The 12,574-nt window shown below is 38.8% G+C and overlaps 1 protein-coding gene across 3 annotated transcripts; it reads left to right on the top strand.

The window, feature by feature from the left end:
- Nucleotides 1–1,229: 1,229 nt before the first annotated feature.
- On the top strand, nucleotides 1,230–9,050 carry LOC308397208 (adenylate kinase 7-like). Of its 3 annotated transcripts, none has more exons than XM_080883014.1 (18): nucleotides 1,231–1,465; nucleotides 1,552–1,701; nucleotides 3,364–3,478; nucleotides 3,715–3,809; nucleotides 3,886–3,996; nucleotides 4,144–4,227; nucleotides 4,312–4,400; nucleotides 4,493–4,583; nucleotides 5,282–5,359; nucleotides 5,790–5,939; nucleotides 6,680–6,808; nucleotides 7,022–7,127; nucleotides 7,434–7,562; nucleotides 7,648–7,731; nucleotides 7,818–8,015; nucleotides 8,383–8,600; nucleotides 8,696–8,851; nucleotides 8,944–9,050. In XM_080883014.1, exons 1-18 carry the CDS (start codon nucleotides 1,388–1,390, stop codon nucleotides 8,971–8,973), a joined length of 2,091 nt encoding a protein of 696 aa, XP_080739140.1. In that variant the 5' UTR covers nucleotides 1,231–1,387; the 3' UTR covers nucleotides 8,974–9,050. The 3 variants fall into 3 exon arrangements, with proteins under 3 accessions (XP_080739141.1, XP_080739140.1, XP_080739139.1); XM_080883013.1 differs by having other exon boundaries at nucleotides 1,232–1,465; nucleotides 8,693–8,851; XM_080883015.1 differs by lacking the exons at nucleotides 8,696–8,851; nucleotides 8,944–9,050 and having other exon boundaries at nucleotides 1,230–1,465; nucleotides 7,818–7,969; nucleotides 8,383–8,560.
- The last annotated feature ends 3,524 nt before the right edge of the window (nucleotides 9,051–12,574 follow it).

Consider the following 12,574-nt stretch of genomic DNA (forward strand, 5'->3'; position numbering starts at 1 on the left):
TACATGCTGTGGAGCCATTTTTTGGAGCATTTCAAGTTGCTATACATCAATACAACCATTATAGCCCAAATTTTAATAATATGTCTGCATTAAGTGCATAGTAATTACATAAATTGCAAAAAAGTGCAATAAACTACAAAAAAATTTAAAATCGTTTTTGTTTTTTTAACATATATTTCTAGTTAGAGAAATTTAAGAGGCTTATCCCTCAAAACTGTAAATACAAAAAAGTTGCACAAACTAGTTTCCCACCACAGGAAATTTATTTTAAGTGTCTTCATAGTTTTATTTTTGAGATACACCAATTTTCATATACTGCAGGAAAAACGAAAAAATATATTATAGTGCAAATTTGCAAAATAACAGCATATGCATCAAAATAAAATATTTCCAGCAGTGCAATATGAGTCCTCAGCATCCCAGAAACGACACAGAAAGTCATAAAGTCAAACATAACTTTTAAAAACACAAATATAGGCTCATATGGCCACGATGGTAAAAAACTACATTTCCGCAAAATGACGTCACTTCCGGTTTCGGGCAGTTCATGCCGGACATGCGATAGTTCACGCTGATGGATCTTATTCTCTCTTTGAAATATTCCAGCTAATTGTTCTGCATGTAGCTAACTGTCACTTTAATGGGAAAAAAACTCACAGCCCAACCCTGTTAGCAGTCCAGAGAGGTACAGCCTCACCCTTTTTCTTCATGCTTCTATCTAAAAGGTGAAGAATTGGGCTGGAAAGGAAGAGAGGGAAAGAAGAGGAAAGAGGAAGGCAGAGATCTAATAGTGGGTGGAAAGAAAGCAGCAAACGAAAGCAAGGAGGCAATGAGAGGGCATAGTAGAAGCAGATAATGTTAAATGGGGAAAGAGGGCAGAAGAGAGGAAGGGGTTAAATGAGGGGGAAATGAAACATGTTAATAATGTTTAAAAGTTGTTTTAAAATGGGGGCTACTCACTTTGGAGAGCCATGAGTGACAAAATGATTTAATTAGAAACACCATTAAATAGTTAATTCATCGTGTCAATAATTAATTAAATGCCTATTCATTTCATTTAAAACACTTAATAAATTATTTCAAATTTTATTTAATTAATTAATTAACCATTGACACATTTAATTAATTATTTAATGGCGTATTTAATTAATTAATTTTGTCACTCCTGGCCCTCCATACCCCTTGCCATGGAAGCGCTCGAGAGCTAGCTAGCGAGCTTCATTGGCTCAGCCATAGCAACAGTAGCGAGTCCCTAGCAACATTTAAGAAGACTAGGTGCAAGATGGAAGTTTCTCTGTCTTTCTCGTATTTCTCATTTCCTGTTGTAAAACTTACAGTCTGGTAATAAATATAGCTTTTTAAATCACTCAAGGCGTTAGTTTTTAAAATGGGGGACAACAAGCAACAAACTAAGCGAATTTTTATCAACGATGTTGACAGATATTCCTCCAAGCACATCGCAAAGGTAAATATAGGGAAAAGAGAGTTTTTATTGTTCCTGCCTAACCAGTCACATTAGTCCATTTTAATATTATTGACTTGTCTGAACAGTTTTTAGCCTCATGCGTGGTGACCTCTGAGGATGAGGAAGAAGCAGAGGCATTAGCCTCCCATGAAGGTGAACCTGCTTTCCATGTCGTCGGTACGGTGTCTCCTTCCTCTAAAGGTGAAAAGTGGGATTTTCTACGGGAGAAATATGAGGTGAGCGAGGTGCTAAATGCGAAAGACTGTGGGACATTGTCATGATCTGGGGTTGCTCCAGTTGGTTAGGTTAGGTACTAGGTTCTAGGTACTAGGTTCTTTATTATTTGTCACATGCATAGTTATACAAGTATAACACACAGTGAAATGTAGCCTGACACGCTCCTCGACGTGTGCAAAAATTGGGGGGGGGGGTAGAGGAAGAACATTATATATATATATATATATATATATATATATATATATATACATACATATAGTATATACACTGGGTGAATGTGCAGTAGTAGCAGCAAGCACGTGAATTCTGTACATTAATATGAATAGACATCTGACTATTTTACAGGATAGACAATATAAACATATTTAAAATTAAAGGAATTGAAATGTACATTGTGCCTTGGTTTAGTGTCTGGAAGAGAGTCCTGTCTCAGTCAGTTATAGATGATGTGAGCGGGCGGGTGTGTGTGTTTAGGGCACGGATGGCTTGGGGATAGAAGCTCCTCTTGAGTCTCTCTGTCCTTGCCCGGAAGATGCGGAACCTTCTACCAGATTGCAGAAGTTGGAACAGTTTGTTGCCAGGATGGGACGGGTCCTTCAGTATCTGCGCTGCTCTAGTCTGGCATCTCCTGGTGTAGGTGTCCTGAAGCGGGGGGAGAGCAATCCTGCAGCAGCGTTCACTCTCTGGAGAGCTTTTTGGTCCTTCACACAGCTGTTCCCGAACCACGATGTCATGTTCTGTGTGAGGATGCTCTCCACAGCGCCTGTATAGAAAATCCTGAGGATCTTTGGAGAGACCCTGAACTTCTTCAGTTGTCGTAGGTGATACAGGCGCTGCCTAGCCTTTTTGGTCTGGACCTGAATGTGGGCAGCCCATGTCAGGTCTGAGGAGATGTGGACACCAAGATACTTGAAGGACTGCACCCTCTCCACTGGAGCTCCATTGATGATAATGGGCTTGTAGTCTCTGTGCTGACCCCTTCTGAAGTCCACCACCAGCTCCTTGGTCTTGCTGACGTTCAGCTGGAGGTGGTTGTCCTGGCACCACGATGCCAGATTCTTCACTTCATCCATGTAGGCCGCCTCATCGTTGTTGGAGATGGCACCCAACACCATTAGCAACATTATATGCCAAAACATTTGGGTCAGCTGAGTATGTGAATATACTGAATGAGGAGGTTTTTCCATCAATGGGTGCTTTTCTTCCCTGATGAAACAGGTATACATGCAAGATACACGCCAGGGTTCATTGGGCTTAAGGCATAAAGGAGTGGCTCTGGGAGACATTAATTTCACACATGGATTGGCCACCACAGAGTCCAGACCTTAACCCCACTGAGATTTAGTGAAAAATAAGTGCAACTCTGTATAAAAAAATGTCATGGCATTGCATAAAGTTATCCAATCGATACTCCTGCAAATGCGTGTCGTCATCAAAGCTAACGGTGGTCCTATGAATAATATGAGTATGTGACATTTTTTTGCTCCGGGCAGTGTGTTTATAGAACATCATACGTTAAGATTCTGATAAGGACAAATAATTTTAAATGCCGTATTTTTAAAACCAATTATTTTTAGACTAAGCAACTTTAATTTAAATATATTTATGGACACAGCAAGAACAATTGAACGTTTAATAGGGTATACAATTTCCTTTTGCAGTCACCAAGCAGTGATGAGCTCCTCCAGCACCTGCTGGAGTGTGATGTGGTGGTGTACAACATCTCAGAAAGTGCCACACAGCAACAGGTTGAAGAAGCAACGTGGGTTCTTACAGGTATGACTGTAAGACTTCTACAAGACCAGTGAAGGATTCGATTTTTTAAATCATAGACAAAGATTTTTAAAGGCCGGGTACCTTTAAAGGGCACTGTTTGCAAGATTGTACCTCATGTGCTCATTTTAAATGTATCGCTATCTATCTTCATGAGACAACATTTAAAAGAGACTGCATTGTTCCAATAACATGCTAATGTTGTTTGTCATCCCTGCCCGTTCTTCTTTTACAAACAGCCCTTCATAATGAGATGCTGAGCTTCACGTCTCAGAAATTGTTCATCTTAGTCTCCACTGTAATGACGTGGGCCATGACTAAACCTCAAAACCCAGTGAGTCTGGAGAAAAGCTAAACAGTGTGTGAACTTGTCAGATTTCCATGACTGAGAGTGTAATCTTACTCTTCAGGATGAAACTGATGTTCTGGTATCAGAGGAACAGTTCATAAGAAGAAGGCCTCACCCTGCATTCAGAAAACACCACAGTTTGGAAAAACTTGTGCTAAACCTGGCTAAAGGGGTAAGATTATGATGCTGAAAATCACAGAATCCTCCAAAATATGTTTCACAACAACAGGAGCAATTCATCCCAAGATTTCATAAGGATCCCAGGAAAATAAATATATCTAAAACTAACTAAAAGTGCTCTGATTTTTCAATCTTACAGAAAAAGTCCAAACTTGCCGGTTATGTTGTAGCTAGTGGCCTTCAGTATGGAAAGGGGGAGGACCTCTTTCATTACTTTTTCAAGGTAATATTAACACATTAACACATTTTTACACTGCATGTCTTTGTCTATACTGCTTGAATAATATGTATTTGATATTTCTAAAAGGTTTCTTGGCTGATGGAGTTTCCAAAAGTTCCCATATTTGGACATGGCACAAATTACATTCCCACGATTCATGTATCTGACCTTGGAGGGTGAGTTTATTTAACTGTACTTCTGCACATATGCTATATATACTTGGAGATAAATGGCACAGACCTGGACTAAATATATATTTGTCTTGCAGAGTGATCCAGAACATCATTCAACTCAGACCAAGACCAAAGTACATTGTTGCCATTGATAATTCCAGGAACACTTTAGAGGATATTGTACAGGTGATTTTGTGATTCTAATTTCAACTAGAACAGCTAGACTTTTCATTATGAAGAAAAACAGTAGATTGAAAACTACACTCACTGGCCACCTTATTAGTTATAGTAATTCAGTTGCTTGTTAATGTGAATGTTAGCATTCACATGGCAGCGACTGAGTGCACATAGCCATGTAGACATGGTCAAACCGACTTGCTGCAGTTCAAACCGAGCATCATTATAGGGAAAACTACTCACATGGGCTCACCAAAATATATATAGCAACAGCAAATAACACACCATGCCACAAAGCTCAAATCATCTCACACTTTTCTTGAAGATGACAGACAGATGACATCATTTCAGTGTACTCAAATGGCCTTGCCATTCACCCGATCAGAATCCAATAGAGCACCTTTGAGATGTGGTGGTGGATTTTGAGATCCAGCTACTGTGTGATGATGTCATGTCAAAATTTCTGAGGAATTTTTCCAGCACCTTGATGAATCTATGCCATGAAGAATTAAGGCAGCTTTGAAGGTAAAACGGTATCTAATAACTAGTAAGGAGCGCCCCATAAAGTGTCCAGTGAGTGTATTTATAGGAAGAATACTCTTTTGAGGTGATGAAAATCCAACTGAGATCCTTTGTCAGAAGTCACGTTTGGCAAAGAAGGAGAAAAAACACACAAAACAATCTCTTTCTTACCTTTATGTCTTTAGATGATAAGTCATGCGCTTGGACCAGAAGAAATTCAGAAATTACCACCACAGGAAGCGATTGTCATGAAGGCGTTTAAGGTACTGTAAACTATGTGATTTATTTTATTTCATTTTAAGATGATTTCGATTTTTTTTCTGCCTATAATGCAAAGATCTAGAGCTCTACATATAAGTATTTTAAGCAGACTACTCACCCAAGCTTAGTACTGCTATTACTGTCACTTGCAAATGTAAATGTTTTCTTTAGTCCCTGAAAGTGTTGCAATAACAGCTTGTGACACAAGGAAAAGACTCAAAAATTTGCGTTCAATTTCTGTTGTTGAGAGATTTAAAATGTATTTTCTTTCCGAGCTGTTTGCTGTTACAACTCCAGTTTCTGTAAATATGGATCAAATAAACTATCTGCTGTTTGTTTGGCTTGTAGTAAACATCTGTGCTATTTAGATGTTTGCTGAAAAATATTTATTATCAAACACACTGTTGGTAATTTAACACCTTTTTATTTCAGCCAGAGGAACTGGAGTGCCTCGGCATCAACCTCCACCTGGAGACCTTTATCATAAATGACTTTTTCAACCTAAGCTGGACGTCCGAAGCTGGGATGGTTGAAAACATGGATAACATTGTGCAGGAATACAAAGACGCCTGGCAGCTGCTTGTGAGTGTTCCAAGTCTGTCAAATTAAATTTCATCAATCCATTTATGCAAATTAGTGCATCTTTTAGGATGTGCTACATCATTTGCTTAAGTCATCATAAATTTTGAGAAAACCTGAAATAGAAAAGAAAATACTTTTCTCACTTTTTTCCCAGTATATTTGTATATTACACATCATTATATTACTATAGTATTATATTGTAATTCATACGTTCTGATTTGTGGAGAATTTTAAAAAAATACCATCTGGTCATTCTGCAAAAAATTTATCAGATGGTAGGCACTGCAGCTGCAGATGAGGACACTGCATTGCTCTGAATAATCAATTAAGCAACTAATTATGAAGAGCTCATCGATTCATCTTGGGATTCATGCCAGTCCATGTGTTCAATTTGAAGAGATTTTGAAAAACCTATTGAAGACCGAAAGTTGTCCCAACTGTTATCTGGAATGTGTGACAACAACGTTAGCTCTTCATTCCACTGCCGTAATCACAAGTGTTAAATACGACTGTGTGTGTAAATCATAGACAGAAAATGAGTATGAAAATGTAGGTAAAAATGTATGTATCCTACAAAATGTAGGTGTCCCACTTGGTGGCAGGAAAACTGAAAATTGAGCTACAATGCATCCAGTGTTTGTTTCTGTATCTCTCGCTTGTTCTTTCATGACAGCTGATCATTTCTGAAAAACAAAAACTTTTCTGAATCATCGACTTTTTAAAAAATTGTTCTTGTTTAGCCCATTCGAATCTTGCTGCTTGGACCTCCAGCTGTGGGGAAAACCACCCTTGCAGGAAAGCTCTGCCATCATTACCGGTTGCATCAAATCAAGCTCAAAGAGGTCCTCGAAGAGAAGATTGCACAACTGGTCAGTGGAAGCAGAACTGCACATACATACCAGACAGTTGATTTTCCTCTCACTGCTGTCCTGCAGCTACAGGAAAATGTGCTGCCCTCCTGTGGAAGTCTTTCTGTGAAGGCAGTCGATGTACTAATGCAGGTGTACTTTGAGACTTGTTATGTGGTACCAGTGACATTTAAAAATAAAGAAAATCTCTTATGTTTCTTTTGTATGCTGCAGAAGGAGATAGTAAATGGACCTAACCCTGAAAATATCAGTCAAGAGATAATGACTGCTGCACAGACACAACTGGGGAATATTCACAAAAGCATGAAAGAAAATCAAGGTTGGTAACAGAATTATAACCCTAAATAATATAATCTTGTGAGGCTGAAAACTGCAAAACACGTTTGATTTATTTAAAAATCTTTCTTTGAAGTCTTTTTCAGTCTAGGTTTTTTTTTCTTTTACTTGAAACTTACTTGAAAAGTCTCTAAAACAACACGCTTTTGTGGAAGGATGGACAGCATTGTAAATCACAATTTGTCGGGGTCTCTGTTTCGAAAGGCTTCAATTTACCCAAACTCTCAGATTCTGTGTGTCTGTGTTCAGATTTCTGTGGTTTATTCAAACTAGTGTTTTGTTCCATCAGGTCGACTGGTTGACCGTCTCCTTTTTGAAATTGTGGAAGAAAAACTAAACTCAAAGCCATGTAAGAACCAAGGCTTTGTTCTTGATGGTTTCCCTAAGACTTATGAGCAAGCGAAGATGATTTTCTCTGGTAGGTTTCATCAATTATTTGAGTCACTGTATAATCTTTTAAAGTCTTTGTCTCATAAAGTATAGCGCTTGTTTCTGTTGCTCAGATGTGAATGTGGATGAGGATGCTGGGAAAGAGGATTTGGCATTGATGTCCAAAGCACCAGCCTACAAACAGGCCATCGCTCCAGGTTGTTTATGTCTTTGTTATGTCTTTGTCTAAGCCTTTGCTGACTTATCAGAATGGACTTACTTCTGTTTCCAACATGTGTTGCAGAGTATGTTTTTGCCCTTGATGCATCAGATGACTTCCTGACAAGAAGAGTACAAGGACTTCCAGAAAACGTGGCAGAAAAAATGCGCTACACCCAGGATGAATTTGTACCTCGCCTGACAAAACACAGACAGCTCAGTGGAGCTGAGGAAACAGTGTGTGACTACTTTGATCAGATTGAGATTCACCCATTACATATCGGTACTGTCTGCAAAGCCACCACAACACTGCACTCTGATAAACTGATCACAAACAAGAGGCAAAGAGTACTGAAGAGCCCATAAATGATAAACCATGAACAGAACAGTGAAGCTGTCAAACATTTCAGAACATGTTTGGTGGATGTGAGAGTGTCCGACTGTCTCCATATTGTCTGTTTCTATTAGTCTTTTGCTCTTTTCAGCGTCAGGGGCCAGATGTATAATATTATGTAGATTCAATGTGTAACCCTATACATGTACAGAAAGGTAGAAAGTAAACTGCAACCATTATTAGCAGTCAGTTACCCACGAAAAAAAGGTCTTTCCTGTTTACAGTGGCTCTGTTTGTGTGATTTCTTCTTCTCCAGAGGTCAGGACAGATGATCCAGAATACACAGACATCATGAAGATGATCACACGGGTGGTGGGCCCTCCTAAGAATTATGGCTTGAGTCCAGAGGAGCAGGAGGAGCAGGACCAGAAAAAAGAGGAAGAGAGGAGGCAGAAACGGTCCGCAGAGGCTGCTGAGAGGAAACTCAGGAATGAGGCTGTACTGGCTGAGATGGCTGCTCAGTATGAGGACTGGGTAAGTAACACTGTGAGTGTTTCATACCAGAAGATGCAGAGGAGCAAATGACTCTTAAATACTAACTGCAGGTTAAATGATTTAATCATTAGCAGAAAAATTTATCAGAGGTGAAGAGACAAGAGAGTGAGCAGCTGGAAGTTCAAGCTCTTCCCCTGCGAAACTACCTGATGAAGTATGTGATGCCCTCGCTCACTGAGGCCATGGTAAAGTGCAGCGAGATTAAACCGGAGGACCCTGTTGACTTTTTGGTATTTAAAAAAAACCCTTTCCAACAGAATTACCTTTGTTGAACATCAGTGAGCTGATACGGCAGTTGAATTTTTTTTAATTGTTTTTTCAGGCGGAATATCTTTTACGACAAGAAGAATGAGAATTGCTCCGATGAAGGCCGTGCTCCGATGCTATTGAGCAGCATTTTTATGTTGTTACACTGTTACAGTATTGTAATTAAGATGAAATGGTTTGAAGAGAATTTTGTTAAAGAATGTGTTATCTGCACACTACAAAATGAACTCAGCATTCAATTAAAAAACTTGTACAAAAAGCTCATCACCAAAAATAAATATTTAGCATTGACAGTAAAATTAACTTTTAACAGTTAATTTTTAACACACCTTAAGTATCAATTGTACTACATGCTCATAGGTGTAGTAGAAGTATGATTACAGCTCTGTCCCCTCTGAGCATCCAGCTGGTGGGTGACTCAGCTCAGACTATTGCTGAGTAAGCACTTACTGGAAGAACAACTATGCTGGGACTGGTTTTATGATAACACGGTACTATTTAGAATTAGCACTGTGTAAGGCTCTGCAGGTATTGAAGTAGAACTTTGTAAATATATTTTCATTGATATATTGTTACACCTTGTTCATATGGAATGGAATCTAATGTATTTTCTGCATATGTTAATATTTATCAAAATAATAAAAATAGATGTTGCTTTTCTAGTTATTAATAATAAAAATAAATAAAATTAAACTGCAAGGGAGAAATTCAGTGAGTAAAATTTGAGACTTCACTCCAGCCATTTTTTTTTAAATTTGTTCTTTCAACACTAGATGGAGCAGGTAGTCTTTCTGTAAACTTTACAGAGAAAGGAAAGATTGTTACTTCAGTTAATCTGTTTAGGTTTTTTTAATTATGTGTTTCTCAATTCTTCCAAATAACAAGACAGTGTTTATGTTCTGCTGTTCTGCTTTCTTGCTGTGCTGAATAAATTAGTCTGCACAAAGAAAAAGCCTTTGTTGTGATATTCTTGTAAAATATGTCATAAAATAAGAGTGGGGCATTCCTGTTGTAGTGGTCATTAAAGGCCAAGTCTGCAGTCTGCTTTGTAGTCTGTGACTGAGGAGGGAGCTGTCTCTAGGCTCACTTATGCTCCATAGAGAATACAGTGGCTTGCAAAAGTATTCGGCCCCCTTGAACTTTTCCACATTTTTTCACATTACAGCCACAAACATGAATCAATTTTTGTTGGAATTCCTTCTTGCCACAGATTCTCGATTGGATTTAGACACCAGACAGGTCAGGGATAAAGTTAATGAGAAATTTAAAGCAGGCTTAGGCTACAAAAAGGTTTCCCAAGCCTTGAACATCCCACGGAGCACTGTTCAAGTGATCTTTCAGAAATGGAAGAAGTATGGCTCAACTGTAAACCTACCGAGACAAGGCCATCCACCTAAACTCACAGGCTGAACAAGGAGAGTGCTGATCAGAAATGCAGCCAAGAGGCCCATGGTGACATGGTGATTCCCTGCAAATGTCCCGTTTGCAGTTTGCCACAAGCCATGTGGGGGACACAGCAAACATGTGGAAGAAGGTGCTCTGGTCAGATGAGACTAAAATGGAACTTTTTGGCCAAAATGCAAAACGCTATGTGTGGCGGAAAACTTAACACTGCACATCACTCTGAACACACCATCCCCACTGTCAAATATGGTGGTGGCAGCAAATATGGTGTAATAAATAATGTTACGGTGTCAAACAGTCTCAAAAAGAAATACTTGGTGTGTAAATATTTAATTTACATACAAGGCTTGTGGAGATATGGTGACAAAGAGCCTTATTTTACTCTTTATTATGATTTAATTTTTCAAAGTATACACTACGCAAACTCAAACTTCAGTTCCTGTAGTGGCCGCCCACCAGAGTCACGTTAAAATGCTATTTTTTTACAACATTACTAATTGTTCTTTTTTGGATAGTTTCACCCTTCATACCTCTAGTGGGTGAGTTAAAACACACACACACAGTTAGCTAACCAAGTTGTGTCTGCTATGCTTTTCAAAAACATCCAAAGGTTTATGCTTAAACATTGTGTGTCTGTGCAGTGGATCAGTACAGTTTATTAATGTTTGCTAACAAACCTCTTACCCAAACTGATATGTATACTTATATATCCATTTTTTGTACCACTTGTGCCCTGTACATGAAACAAGTATTATCAGTTATTTGGAAAAAACAAACAAACTGCTTAACGCAGTCGCAAGATTCAACCTGGACTGGCTGTAAGGTAACACAGAAATAACACACCCCACATTTCTTTGAAAGTGAAGTCAATCAGATGCTTTCCAGATGGCATTGCTTGGTGCATGAAAATCTTCATGTATTTTTCTGCATTCATAATTTCATCAGTTTTAACAAGATCCACAACTGACTGAAATGTGGCTGTAAACCATTACAGAGCCTCCACCGTGTTTTACAGATGGCCATAAACACTGTTGTACCTTTCACCTGACCTCCTTTGTACATACTTGCAGTGACTTGAACCAAAAATGCTCAAATTTGGATTTATCACTTCCTGTTTTTCTGTATCTCGGTTTTTTCTGACAGGCTGCTAGATATTACTTTGCGTTGCAAGTAATATCAACCCTCCTTTTAAATTGGTGTGGTTTCAACCACCTTCTAGGGCAGCATTTCTTTCCCTCAGCCCTTGTGCCACATATTGATATATTGTTCCACATTTTGGTTGGCTCTAGTTTTTAAAAGACAACACTATATTATTGAGGTGTTTCTGATGCCTGGCTTTTCTCCTCTGGCTATGAAGAAAGCATGGAAGGCTGTCATCATGGGTCAAATTCAGGTCAAATAACCCATCACCGTCTTTTGCTGCCTTAGCTATACACAAATAATTCACCTCAAAGTTCCAAGATGTTCAGATTTCAGTAGAACTTGTACGACAGCATAAAGTAAATTAGATGCAATTACAAGAAATACTGAGAAACTACTGGGGTAAAGGTGGTGGAAGGCTTTTCAAAGACTCGTTTCATTTTTACAGGAACATGACATGAAACGACACACATCACATCATATGTCATCACATGTCCCTTTAAGGCTGTCTCACAGCATTAACAGTGTGTTCCATATTATCCTATACACATACATAGTCTCTGACTCACATTTAGCTTCCTGAGATTTGGTTAACCTTCCTGTTGAGGGAACTATTTACCACTTTAGGTAATAAATGATAAAATCACATGCATTTAGACTGATCTGTGCCCAAAAGGTGTGTCTGCTGTATAAACCATTCTTTAATTTTGGGATTTTCCTTCAATAATAATTCAATTTTAGCATGTAAATCACATCAGAATAATAGGAGAGCTACCAAACTTCTCAATTTGATGGCGATGTCCTTGCATGTGTGGAAGAGATGGAGTGTAGAGGAGTAAAATACTGGCGAGGAAGGGTATAATTAGCAGGAGGTGAAAGGTTCGTCTCAATCAGCCACAGTAAGTGTTGGCAGTCACACTGTGAGAGCCTGACTGGTCTGGCAGAAGCAAATTAAAACAGATTTCCCCTGCAGAGAGCAGGTCCAGCTCTGTCACCGATATTTAATTTCATATTTATTGAGCAATCTCCTGCCAAACTCCCATAGTTCCCATAATTCATGTCAGTGTAGATGTGTGCATGGTTTAGCTTTTACTGGCCCCAAAATTCAGCCAGCTCCTCCCTCGTTTCCAGTATTTTACTGC

The sequence above is a fragment of the Rhamphochromis sp. 'chilingali' genome (genome assembly GCF_963969265.1).
Source record: "Rhamphochromis sp. 'chilingali' genome assembly, chromosome: 5".
Classification (NCBI taxonomy): Eukaryota; Metazoa; Chordata; class Actinopteri; order Cichliformes; family Cichlidae; genus Rhamphochromis; species Rhamphochromis sp. 'chilingali'.